At 31.2% G+C, this 13113-nt stretch overlaps 2 protein-coding genes across 6 annotated transcripts; one reads left to right on the forward strand and one right to left on the reverse strand.

The window, feature by feature from the left end:
* Positions 1–599: 599 nt before the first annotated feature.
* LOC129616328 (ATP-dependent helicase brm) lies at positions 600–8773 on the forward strand. Of its 2 annotated transcripts, none has more exons than XM_055531938.1 (6): positions 600–1484; positions 1545–1627; positions 3847–5629; positions 5687–6787; positions 6838–7692; positions 7754–8773. In XM_055531938.1, the coding sequence occupies exons 1-6, from the start codon at positions 908–910 to the stop codon at positions 8752–8754; spliced, it is 5400 nt and encodes a 1799-aa protein (XP_055387913.1). In that variant the 5' UTR covers positions 600–907; the 3' UTR covers positions 8755–8773. The 2 variants fall into 2 exon arrangements, with proteins under 2 accessions (XP_055387913.1, XP_055387914.1); XM_055531939.1 differs by having other exon boundaries at positions 1557–1627.
* LOC129616329 (uncharacterized) lies at positions 1637–3835 on the reverse strand. Of its 4 annotated transcripts, none has more exons than XM_055531943.1 (4): positions 3338–3835; positions 2459–2990; positions 2162–2265; positions 1637–2060 (listed from the first exon to the last, which is right to left on the reverse strand). In XM_055531943.1, exons 2-4 carry the CDS (start codon positions 2930–2932, stop codon positions 1790–1792), a joined length of 849 nt encoding a protein of 282 aa, XP_055387918.1. In that variant the 5' UTR covers positions 2933–2990; positions 3338–3835; the 3' UTR covers positions 1637–1789. The 4 variants fall into 4 exon arrangements, with proteins under 4 accessions (XP_055387918.1, XP_055387917.1, XP_055387916.1 ...); XM_055531942.1 differs by having other exon boundaries at positions 3114–3835; XM_055531941.1 differs by having other exon boundaries at positions 3054–3835.
* Positions 8774–13113: the final 4340 nt, after the last annotated feature.

Below are 13113 nucleotides of genomic sequence, written 5' to 3' on the forward strand. Positions count from 1 at the left end.
GCATTATTCGATTTTGAGTTATCGTGTGATCGCACGGACGAACGGATGGACATGTCTAAATCAACGCAGAATTTTGTGCTGAGCAAGAATATATATATATATCGGTCCATACCGCAGATGACCCCTTTAAGTAGCTACAAACTCCATATCAAAGTTAATATACTCTCCACGAGGTGTAGGGTATAAAAACAAAATCTTATTTGTTTACTTTTTATACAGCGGCGCGTCTTTATAAGTTGCTAATAATAATATGTATTTGACTTTTAATATTAATTTTAGTTTGACAATGCTCGGAGCAAAGAGGGGTCTTACCTGAAGTTTTTGGCTTCACGATGTTTTTTTTTCAAGATGCGATTTTTTAGGGAGCTTAAGCGAGAAAGATAGATGCACCTTCCTTTAGCATTTCTAATTCGTTGGTTGGCGTAGAATATACGCAAACTGAAATTCCAAGTCAAATATTTTGCCTGCCGAAATTGGATGAAATTGATTTTAAAATATATCGAATCAAATCAAGCAAAATCGATATTTTGCTAACTTTATAATGTGTATTATGTTAATACATACTATTTATTCGGTTTAACATTGATACATGTATTTTAGCCAACCTTAGCTGGTATTTTTCTGTTAGTGTTTATTAGCTTCGCGTCGGATTGTGTAATAAAAAAGTTAGAAGACAAAAAAATTTTTTTTTGTAAAATTGTTGTTGAAAAGGGTTATTTTTTGAGTTGAATGTCTAACTTCCATTAAACTGCGAAAAATATTTAATACGGAAATAATTCTAAAAATCTCAAAGGAAAATCAATGTTGAAAAATCAATAAAGTGTTTTTTTTTATTTATGTGTTTTTGACTTTTGATTATACATATTTATGAAATATATATGTTCTCCTTTGCATACTGAGTACGAAAATGGCCTCTCCTTCTCCTGTTAACAGTCCAATGCCTCCTCCTCAAGCTCCTAGTCCCATGGGACCGCCATCGCAAAGTCCGGTTGCACCACCTTCACCTCACAATTCATATTCTCATGGCCCACCAACACCTCATGGACAACATCCAATATCATATGGTCCACCCCATGCAACAAATCCGTATGTTACACCACACGGACCACCCTCAAGCCATTTGGGTCCTCCTCATGGACATCCGCAAAATCAACATGTTCAACCTGTTCCTCTCGTACCACCGCCGCATACTCAACATGGAACTCCTGCAAATACCCAACATGGGCCCCCGTCACAAGGACATGGACAACTTCTATCTACGCAACATGCGGATCAGCACGGTATTTCTCAACAAAATCCACATATAGGTCCAGTGAACCAATCTGGGCAGCACGGACCACCAGTTACACATGGGAATTCATCCCAAGGTCCTCAAGGGCCGCATACAGTGCCACCTCCTGGTGCCCCACATATGAATGGAATATCAAGTCAAAATATACCACCACCTCAATCTCATCATATGCCGCCTCATCATCCAGGAATGGGTAAGGAATTTTTTTTTAAAGTAGATATATATAACATTTTTATATTCATATTTATCTTAGCCTCTCATTCAGGAATGCAAATACCTCCACAAGGTCCGACAATGCCTCCAATTGCTTATCAACACAATATTCCACCAAATGTGGTAAGTAAAAAGTTTTTTCTAACAAAAGGGTTTCATCTAATATGTAATCAAAATTAAAATGTAAAGTTTACTTATGTTGCGAATGGGTTGTCAATAAATCTAATGATTGTTTTTATTCCAAATTATTTATTTAGTTTCTGCAATAATATCAAGATAACAAGTTTATTCAAAAATAAATTCATTCATGCATTCAGCTTCATCAATTAGACCACATATTTCTTTGCATAAGTCTGCACACGATGCACATACAATATTTGGTTTCATTATTGTGAAGGTTTTTCCTTCGGGATCGGTTATTGATGCACCTGCTTCAGTTGCAATTATTGCGCCCGCGGCTATATCCCATGGCTTAAGATCATCCACCATATAGATATCAATTAAACCATTTGCAACATAACATAGCGTCAGTGCTGCGCTTCCAAAACATCGGGTTCTGTGAAATTTAAAATAAATAAATAAATATATTTTTATGGTCACATATAGTCACTAAGGTCGACTTAAAATTATTATCAAAAATTAAAACGGTAAATTTACCCGGTAGCTTTTGTGCATATTTTATATAATCTCTTTAAATTTTTGTCACGCACATTTTCGGCATGAATTAGAGATATTTCAAATCCAACTACTGCATTGGAAATCTATAAGAAATTTAAAGCAAAAAATATAGGTACTTTTGGTAAAGTATTTTAAAATTCTTTTCATGGTTTCTTATTGTTTTCTGACGGAAAAAATTATTCCTTTTAAATATGATTTGTACTTTTGAAATGATGTATGTATATATGTAGATAAAATTTCCCCCTCACCATAATTATGAAAAAAAAATAAACCTACTTTTTTAATATGACTATTGACCAATATAGGTTTTCCATTTAAAAAGGCTCCAATATTTTTTCTAGCTGTAAACAATTCGTTTAACATGGGATTATAAACAATTCCAATTACTATTTCTTTATTTATTGCCAATGCGACAGAAATACACGCATGCGGGATTTTTTTTATAAAATTTGTCGTTCCATCTATTGGATCTATTATCCAAGTTGGCGAATCGGTTAACTCAGGCATGACTTTAGCTTCAGCGCATTGTTCTTCTCCAATAAATTTGTGATTTTGGTAACTTGCTTTAATGCCATTCACAAACATTTCTTCAATTTTTTTATCATACGTTGTTACTAAGTCATAAAACGCGTTCTTACACTTAAAATCCATTTTTGGCTTAGAGAATCCCTCAAGCATAATAATGCCGGCTTTTAAAACTAATTTTTCAGCCAGTTCAAATATTTCTTGTAGCTCGTTTTTGTGTGTCATTTTTATTTTTTATTTTCAGGATGAAACTGTACGAAGTTTGTGAAATAAGTATGTACTTCTAAAAATAATTTTCAGATTGATTAATATACTTTTTCGTTTTTAATATTTATATTAACAGTACAATTTGATTAGTTTATTACGCTAGCAGTTTAAAAAACGAACATAAAATAAATATACATACTCCTAAAATATTGCTTTTTAGTTTTAACAACAATGTCATATTTTGAATATTTTTTTACATGTACATATAACTATAATAATTTTTTATTTTTATAGCTATTTACAAAGATCTTTTTTTGTGTTATGTCGTTGAAGATAAGTAAATATTAAACAAATCACGTGAAACGAGATAGATAACACAAATTGTAGCGTAAATTATTGAAATTTTAATGAAGCAAACCTTACCAAAAAGTTGGCTGAATTACACTATATTAAAAAGTGTAGATAGTATAAATTAAAGCAACTTATGATATAACACAAACAGTGTCATTTTTTAAATAAAAGATAAAAATTGTTGACACTAATATTATAATGTTGTAGAGACAATGTTTTTTACAATATTTGCCATATTTATATTGAAAATACAGTTCTTAAGATTAGAACTGCAAAGCTTTAAAAGCTTTACAGATGATTTGCAAATGAAGCTTTAAAAGCAACAACCAAATTGTGTAATTTATAATTCTTTGCTACCAAAAATCGCTTGTTTATTTCAAACATATTTCATTAGTTCTTGTAAAACGACCTAAAAACACTTCAATATTACATGGTTTGATTATTTAATCATATAAAGAAACCCGGTTGATTTATCTTTTGCATATTTTTGATTTGTTTTTTAATAATTATGAATTCATTTTACGATTACAATTATTCACATCACTTCTTCATTTTTCTGAAAAAAAAAAAATGTATTCCAGGGTATTCCTCCTCCTTCCAGTGTCACTGGTCAGTCACCTCCTGGTCCTGGCCAAGATAATAATTTAAATGCTTTACAAAGAGCAATTGATTCAATGGAGGAAAAGGGTTTGCAAGAAGATCCACGTTATTCACAGTTACTAGCACTACGATCAAAACATCAACATCTGAATTCAAACCAATTACAAATGTTGCGAGCTCAAATAATGGCGTATCGGTTGCTTGCTAGAAATAAGCCTTTGTCTCCGCAAATACAAGCGATTGTTCAACAGACACAACAACATGCGCAACAATCTACTTCCCAAGGACCTAATGGATCCGCAGGCCCATCAAATCAACAATCGATCCAAGTAGGTTCTCCGCCCTCACAAAGTCCAACTTCGAACTTAGCCCAAATTCCTTCAGGACCTAATCAACCGCAAAGTATCCCCGCGTCACAGCAACTGGGATCGAACGGGCCGCAGCAAGCGGTACTTGCAACAAACGTGGGACATCAAGTATCATCTTCATCACAGCAAAATTTAAATGCAGGGCCTCAAGCCGCACCATCTCTATGTTCAACACCCGCAACAAATGTTCCATACCCAGCCAGTATGAGTAAGATACCTCAACATACTATGCAGTCGTCTCAATCAAACCAACCTTCAATGCAACAACAACATCCAACACAACATCAAAATTCTTTAAATAATCCGAGTGTACCACAAGGTGCAGGTCCACCAGTTAATCAAGGAGCATCAGAACATCTTAATATTATGCAAAACGGTTTAAAACAATCGTCTCCTACACTTTTGGGACCGGGAGTACAACCGCCATACAGCGGTGGTCAACCACCAGCTCCAGCCCCATTGCCGGCACAGTTGGCACAAGCTAGCCGTATTCCGTACCCTACTGGAATACAACAACACAATCTTGTTCAGGGCCCTAAACAAGGGGCTCCTCCACCACAACCGCAACCATTACCAAAACCTAATAGGGTTACAACAGTTGGTAAGCCTATAGGAATAGACCCACTCACGTTACTCCAAGAAAGAGAAAACCGAATAGCAACTCGAATTGCATTGCGTGTACAAGAATTGCAAAGCTTACCAACTACTATGTCGGAAGACTTACGTTTGCAAGCAGCTATCGAACTTCGAGCACTGAGAGTTCTTAATTTTCAAAGACAACTAAGAAGTGAAATAGTTCAATGTACCAGACGCGATACTACACTAGAAACAGCAGTTAACGTAAAAGCATATAAGAGAACAAAGCGTCAAGGATTGCGTGAGGCCAGAGCTACCGAAAAATTGGAAAAGCAACAAAAATTGGAGGCAGAACGAAAACGTCGCCAGAAACATCAAGAATTTTTAGCTGCCGTTTTGCAACATGGCAAAGATTTCAAAGAGTACCATAGAAATAATCAAGCACGACTTTCAAGAGTCAACAAGGCTGTCATGAATTACCATGCTAATGCCGAAAGAGAGCAAAAGAAAGAACAAGAGCGTATTGAAAAAGAACGTATGAGACGTCTGATGGCCGAAGATGAAGAAGGTTACCGGAAACTGATTGATCAGAAGAAAGACAAACGCCTAGCATTTTTATTGTCCCAAACTGACGAATACATTAGCAATTTAACTGAAATGGTCAAACAACATAAAATGGATCAAAAAAAAAAAAAGGAAGACGAATGGAAACGGAAAAAAAGCTTTAAAAGAGAGCTTCTTAATTCTGGAGAATTTATTCAATTGGATGATGGAAATCCTGCAGCCGACATGAGAGTGACCGTATTAGATCCCAATACGGGTAAATGTTTAATGAAAAAATTAAAATTCAATTTCTACATCAAATTCTTTTTTTAAGGCAATAAATTAAGTGGTGACGATGCTCCGTTGCTAAAGGACTTGCATAAATGGTTGGAAGCCCATCCAGGATGGGAATGGTGTGATTCTGAATCTGATTGTGATGAGGATGATGAAGAACTTCTAAGAGAGCGGGAACGTCGTAGAGAACAACAAGAACGAACCGAAAAAACTGAGGAAGAATTAGCTAAAGATTTAATCAAAAAGGCTAAAGTTGAAGATGACGAATACCGCACCGAAGAGCAAACCTATTATAGTATTGCTCACACTGTTCATGAAAAAGTTACTGAACAAGCAAATATAATGGTAAATGGTCAATTAAAAGAATATCAGCTTAAAGGCTTAGAATGGCTTGTTTCGTTATATAACAATAATCTTAATGGTATATTAGCTGATGAAATGGGTTTGGGAAAAACAATTCAAACAATAGCCTTGATAACTTATTTAATGGAGCGGAAAAAAGTGAATGGTCCATTTTTAGTGATAGTCCCGTTATCAACACTTCCAAATTGGGTGTTGGAATTTGAAAAATGGGCACCGTCCGTTGTAATAGTCAGTTATAAGGGTAGTCCTGTTGGTCGACGTACTATTCAAAATCAAATGAGAGCAACTAAGTTTAATGTTTTACTTACGACTTACGAATATGTTATTAAAGATAAAGCAGTTCTAGCCAAACTTCAGTGGAAGTATATGATAATAGATGAGGGCCATCGAATGAAAAATCACCATTGCAAACTTACCCAGGTGTTAAATACTCACTATATAGCACCACATCGCTTGCTGCTTACTGGTACCCCGTTGCAAAATAAATTACCCGAACTATGGGCTTTGTTGAATTTTTTACTTCCATCTATTTTCAAAAGCTGCTCAACTTTTGAACAATGGTTTAATGCACCATTTGCTACTACAGGAGAAAAAGTCGAGTTAAATGAAGAGGAAACTATATTAATCATCCGTCGCCTTCATAAAGTATTGCGTCCGTTCTTATTAAGGAGGTTGAAAAAAGAAGTCGAATCTCAATTACCAGATAAAATCGAGTACATTATAAAATGTGACATGAGCGGTTTGCAGAGAGTACTTTACAAGCATATGCAAAGCAAAGGTATTTTTAATATTTTGAAAAATTCTATTTAATACATGTTTGATGTTTAGGTGTTTTACTGACTGACGGATCCGAAAAGGGAAAGCAAGGCAAAGGAGGTGCGAAAGCATTAATGAACACAATTGTCCAGTTGAGAAAATTATGTAATCATCCGTTTATGTTTCAACACATTGAGGAAAAGTATTGCGATCATATTGGTGGTCATGGTATGGTTACAGGACCAGATTTATATCGTGTTGCTGGTAAATTTGAACTTCTTGACAGAATTTTGCCGAAACTGAAAGTTACAGGTCATAGAGTTTTACTTTTTTGCCAAATGACTCAATGTATGACGATAATTGAAGATTACTTGAGTTGGCGTCAATTCGGTTACCTCCGCCTGGATGGAACTACAAAGTCTGATGATCGAGGGGATTTGCTGAAAAAATTTAATGCTAAGGATTCAGAATATTTCATATTTCTACTTTCTACACGTGCTGGTGGTTTGGGTTTAAATCTTCAAAGTGCTGATACGGTCGTCATTTTTGATTCTGATTGGAATCCGCACCAAGATTTGCAAGCTCAAGATCGTGCTCATCGTATTGGTCAAAGAAACGAAGTAAGAGTGCTAAGATTAATGACTGTTAATTCTGTTGAAGAGAGAATTCTTGCGGCAGCACGGTACAAATTAAATATGGATGAAAAAGTTATTCAAGCTGGTATGTTTGATCAGAAGTCTACCGGTAATGAACGTCAACAATTTTTACAAAGTATTTTACATCAAGAAGAAGCGGATGAAGAGGAAGAAAATGAAGTTCCTGACGATGAAGTTGTAAATATGATGATTGCCAGAAATGAAGATGAGTTAAAATTGTTTGGTGAGATGGATGTTGAAAGAAGAAAAGAAGATGAAATAAGGCATCCAGGTAAGAAAAAATAAACTTATTTTACCTTAATATCTCATTTAGTTCTTTTGCTTGTTTAAAGGTCGAACACGGTTAATTGATGAATCGGAACTTCCAGACTGGTTGACCAAAGACGACGATGAAGTAGAACGGTGGCAAACATATGAAGAAGATTACGTGTTGGGTCGGGGATCTAGACAGCGTAAAGAAGTTGATTATACTGACAGTCTTACCGAAAAAGAATGGCTAAAAGCAATTGATGATGGTGCAGAGTTCGAAGAAGACGATGATGACGAGCGGGAATCGAAAAAAAAACGGCGCAAGCGCAAAGGTCGTAATAAAGATGATTCTGATGATGATTCAGTTATAATTTCTATAAAACGCAAAAAGCAACCACTTGATAAAAAAATAAAAAAACAAATGAGGAAAGTTATGTCTGCCGTTATCAAATATGCAACCGATGATGGCAGAATTTTAAGCGAACCATTCATGAAATTGCCATCAAGACAAAAATTGCCGGATTATTATGAAATCATAAAAAGGCCTGTTGATATCAAAAAAATTATGCAGCGGATTGAAGATGGAAAATATTACGAGTTTGCAGATTTGGAAAAAGATTTTTTTCAGTTGTGCCAAAATGCGCAAATATATAATGAGGAGGCTTCATTGATTTATTTAGATTCTATAGAACTACAAAAAATATTTACAAATGCAAGAAATCGAGTCCTAAGTGCAAGTGCTGCTAAAGAAAGTGTAAAAGCTGAGGAAGATAATGGCGATACTGCTAGTAAAGATGGACAAATGATAGTTGAAGCTGGTTCAATTGAAGGTTCTGAAAATGAAGAGGAAAATGAAGAAAATTCGGATGACGACGAATCAAACAGTAAAATGAAATTGAAAGTTAGCAAATCATCTGGTTCAACAATTATTCATACAAATAGTGGAGCCAATTCGGCTGCTGTAAGTACGCCAAGTACTAGTGCTTCTAACTCTAATTCATCGACTGCTAAGAAACAGACTCGTCGAAAGCGGTGGCAGAAAAAATACACTATTTCAGATGATGATGAAGATGATATGGAATAAAAAAATTTTTTCTAATGCATTATTGTATATTATTTTAGTTAATAATTAATAATTAATTAAATTGACTAAACAAGATAGAATTTGCTCATCATTTTTGAAAGGCACACAGCAGTTAAGACACGCAAAACTATACATTCTCGCAAATTTATGAAATATTATATGTGTTTATAAACAGCTTGTAGAAATTTCCAAAGGAGTTTTCAAATATATATTTTAGAGCTGAAAATTGTGTTATTGTATTGCCTGTATTATGAATATTATGTAATTTACCTATATTTTTGATCAGGTTTATGTTAACAAGACTTTTGGCACTTACTAGGTTGGTCTAACATAAGAAACTGTTTAAAAACTTTGAATGTAAACCGTATGTCATAATACTTTTTGAACAAAAATGAGAAAAAATTCTCATTTTCTTAATGTTTTAAGAATTATGTTACCAAGTTTGGTACAGTAAAATTTAGTGTTTTAAAAACTTTTAAAATCTTACAGCTTTCGAAACATGTCTTTCTTGGTTATGGCAGAAGGTTTTGTTTTTGAAGAAAAATTTTTCATCAACAATAACTTTTTTTTAAACTTTTCAATTAAAAATAAAATAACCAAATGGGTTCACTAATGGTTTTTCACTTGTAAATGATTAGAAAAGTTAGGTAAATTTTGTTATTTTTATTTTGATAAAATTTTTTTGTTCCTATTTTATTTTTCATTTCATAAAAAGTTAGGTGAAAACATTCGAATGTATGAAAGTAGTAGTTATAAATTTAAAATTTTATACTTTGTTATACAGGACACATCTATTTAAGATATTCAAGATATATCTACACCATATATATGATGTAGTTAGTCATGTGTCGTTCGGGAACGAACTAATCTTAAATCTGTATGTGTAATTTTTTGATTTACAATTTTTTGACTATGTTTTTATTAAATTTTAAAAAAATGAAAAATGTTACAATTTCTTCAAATTTACTTTTAAATAATTATTAAGTTTTCTTATTTATTTTCTGAAATTGAACTTCAAAAATTCCTTTTTTGTTAAAAAAATATCAATTTTTCTAAAAAAATTTTGCTGTATGTACAATTTTTTGATCTAGTGTATGTGCGGTAATTATTTTTAATAACGGAAAAAGAGAATTGGAATTCTTAATGAACGATTCATTTTTGAAGAAGTGAACTAATCAGCTAAGTTCAGAGAAGTTCTTTAAGATTAGTTCGTTCGTGAACGACACATGACTAATTTGAAGAGCTTGAAGAAGCTACAGAATCCTAAAGCATTTAATAATAATTAAAACTACGAAACTTACTTACATATGTGTAATAAATCTAATTTTTACTTACATCCATTTTATTTTATTTTATTAAAAATTATATTAAATAAAAAAAACATTAATTTAACCTGAAAAATTGAAAACTTGTTCAATATTTATAAATTTAATGAGGTACACTAAAAACATTATTGCACACGATAATTACGTATCATCAAAGATAAAGAAATAGTTCGACTCTCCGTTTACATCACACTAATGCAATCACTCACCAATATTTGTATACAAAAAATTCCCTTAGCTAAAAGAGTTAAGCAATATACCGTCTTATTTTCATTTTTATACACATAAAAATTTTTGTTACCTGTTTTTTTATAATGTATTTTTAAAAGCGGGAGTTATTTATTTTTTCGTACATAAAGTATTGGAAAAAATATTAAGAATTTTAAAGGCGAGAGTTTTATTTTTGTAACTTATTCCAGTACAAGGTGGCAAAAAAGGAGTATTAAAAAGATTAATATAATTTATATAATATAAATTTGAAAAATAATAAAAATAAATTTTAAAAAGACGTATAATATTAAAAAAAAATTTAAATAGTTGTTAAAAAAAATATTTTACAGTTTTTTGTAAACCATCCAAGAATTGAATGGATAATTTAAAGATTTTAGAAAATACTTTTATTAAACTTTTTAATGATATTTGTACAGAAACAAATTTAGAATGTAAATTATATGAACACTTAAAAAATAATTTCAACTATGAATGTTGTGAGAATTAGAATTTACCACATAATAAAAAGTTTTAATAAAACTATAAAACAATTTGATATAAAACAAAAAATAAATTAATTATCTTTAAATTTTTTATTTTATTTCAATCTTAATAAATTTAGAACATATTTCCCATAAATCGGTAATAAAGTAATCAGTATGCATACACCTAAATAAAGTAATCAGTATGCATACACCTTTTTTCTACATATAATATAAATTACTTTATTTCTATGTCACTACCTGATACTAATCAGACTGTGTATCTACTGTACCAGGTACATGCATGTGTACATTCATACATGAAATTTCAAATTCTTTTGCTTTCATACATTTGAATTTTTTACCAAACTTTAATAAAATGAAAAGTAAATTTTGTTATTATCAAAATAAAATTAACAAAATTTTTACCTAACTTAATTCAATTTTATTTCAATGTTTTTGATACACCCGTTTGTTTACAATATTTTGTTTCTTTCTTGCCCACACAACTTTTTAAGAATTTGGAAGCAAGATGCAAATGAAAACTAATGGAATGGAACGAGTCGAATTACTTATTAGCAGATATACTTTGATAGGAAAACTTTTCTTGATGTCTCTTATTTCAATATGAATTTTTGCAAAGTGGTATGACAGTAGTTATTAAAACACATATGGTGTATATCGTATACTGTACCTTTTAAGTTTGTGAATGGCTTGATTTGAATTTGAATGTAATCATGCATTGCATTGTAATATTAATGTCTTTACATCTAACAAGTCCCAATACTCAATTTTTTCCACGAAATATTATGAATTTTTGGCTTCGTTCCTGTTTTGTTTTCTAAAATGCCACTGATCGTGTCATATTTCTTATTATTTTTTTCTTTTTTTTTACGTAAAAAAGAGTTTAATATTTTAAAAAATCTCAGGATATTATACACATTTTTTAAAAAGCTTCCTATTTAAAGTTAGGAGGAAAGAAAAAATTTCAAATTCATATTTCAGTATGGTTTCAAATGTTAATGAGGAAGGATGTATGATTTTTCATGCACATTTTGTATTTCCCAATAAGGTAAGTTGAGTAGTGTCGGCTAACAAAAATGTTAGTAAAAGTAATATAGGTTGACACATTTCAACAATTTGAATTATCTCATTTCGGTTATTTATACGTTACTTATGAAATTGTTTTAAATAATTTTAGTTAGTTTTTAAGTTATTAAAAATAAATATGTATGTACCTACTTCCAATCAATTTTTTTTAAATAATTATTTTAAAACTATTTCAAACATGTTATATTGAGTGCTTCAAAAATTTTGTTGTGCACTTCTTTCATATTTTACTAGCAGATAAACAAGAGCAATCTATTTATAAAATAGCCCTGCCTGTGTTTGAATCTTAATAGTAAACGGAAAAAAAATTTACGGATATCAGTACCTACTACTTGTCATTTTACAATCGGAGTTTTTGAGTCATTTGCTAAGATACTATTTATTTCAAAAATAAAAAAGATATTCGAATCCGGTCATAAAAACATATTATTGTCTTTTGCAAAACCTTTTAAATATTTTTTTACTTAGGTAATATATTAAGTTTTAAAATTTTTTCTCAAAAATAGAGGTAAAATTTAGAAGTGGATATAAAATTTGTATTCAAAAAATAATATTTGATTGTATTTTAGATATTATTTTTTAATTCCTTCTTCAAATTTTTTCTTTACTATGTATTCATATCAATATTTAATAATTTTTTTTTATTAATTATATTTTCAATTTGACACCACAATTACTTTCCGTATCTTGGGTTAACTTACCCTATGAGAAAAAAAAGCTGTTCACTTAAAAATAATGAAATGCTTTCAGTAACATATAAAACGTTGAAGGCGAAGATTGTGCTTGTTGTTTTTCTGCTGTTTTATATGTATTTCATGAATTTTAAAATAATTATGAATGAAAATATTAATATATTTTCTTGATTTTTCAAATATATTTTCGAAATTTTACCTGCTGTATAATAACTGTGCATTTATTTTAATATTTCTTCTCAAAAAATAGCCATATAAATTAAAAAATTTATATGGCTTCGATTTAAAAAAACCCATATAAAACAAGGTCGTGCTTTCAAGTTTCTCTCTTAGCATTGGGACTTGTTAGATATAAAGACATTAACGATTTCTATGCAAAAAGTTCCAGGTTCGAACCCTGAAAAATGCGATTTGCTAGATGAACTTTTTTTTATTGATAATTTTATTTTTTTTTTAAATGAAATTAAAAAAGCTTCTCCCTTACAAATCAATATCATCGAGTTTCCGTTCTAAATATTTTTTTGAAAATACCCTATTTGT

Source organism: Condylostylus longicornis, unplaced genomic scaffold, assembly GCF_029603195.1.
Source record: "Condylostylus longicornis isolate FDR11 unplaced genomic scaffold, ASM2960319v2 ptg000180l, whole genome shotgun sequence".
NCBI classification, from domain to species: domain Eukaryota; kingdom Metazoa; phylum Arthropoda; class Insecta; order Diptera; family Dolichopodidae; genus Condylostylus; species Condylostylus longicornis.

Coding starts and splice junctions, on each gene's coding strand:
- LOC129616328 (XM_055531938.1), top strand. CDS start 908: ATGGCCTCTCCTTCTCCTGTTAACAGTCCAATGCCTCCTCCTCAAGCT. Junction 5,630..5,686: donor CGTATTAGATCCCAATACGG/GTAAATGTTTAA, acceptor TCTTTTTTTAAG/GCAATAAATTAAGTGGTGAC. Junction 7,693..7,753: donor AGATGAAATAAGGCATCCAG/GTAAGAAAAAAT, acceptor GCTTGTTTAAAG/GTCGAACACGGTTAATTGAT.
- LOC129616329 (XM_055531943.1), bottom strand. CDS start 2,932: ATGACACACAAAAACGAGCTACAAGAAATATTTGAACTGGCTGAAAAA. Junction 2,266..2,458: donor TCAATAGTCATATTAAAAAA/GTAGGTTTATTT, acceptor AATTTCTTATAG/ATTTCCAATGCAGTAGTTGG. Junction 2,061..2,161: donor ATATGCACAAAAGCTACCGG/GTAAATTTACCG, acceptor TAAATTTCACAG/AACCCGATGTTTTGGAAGCG.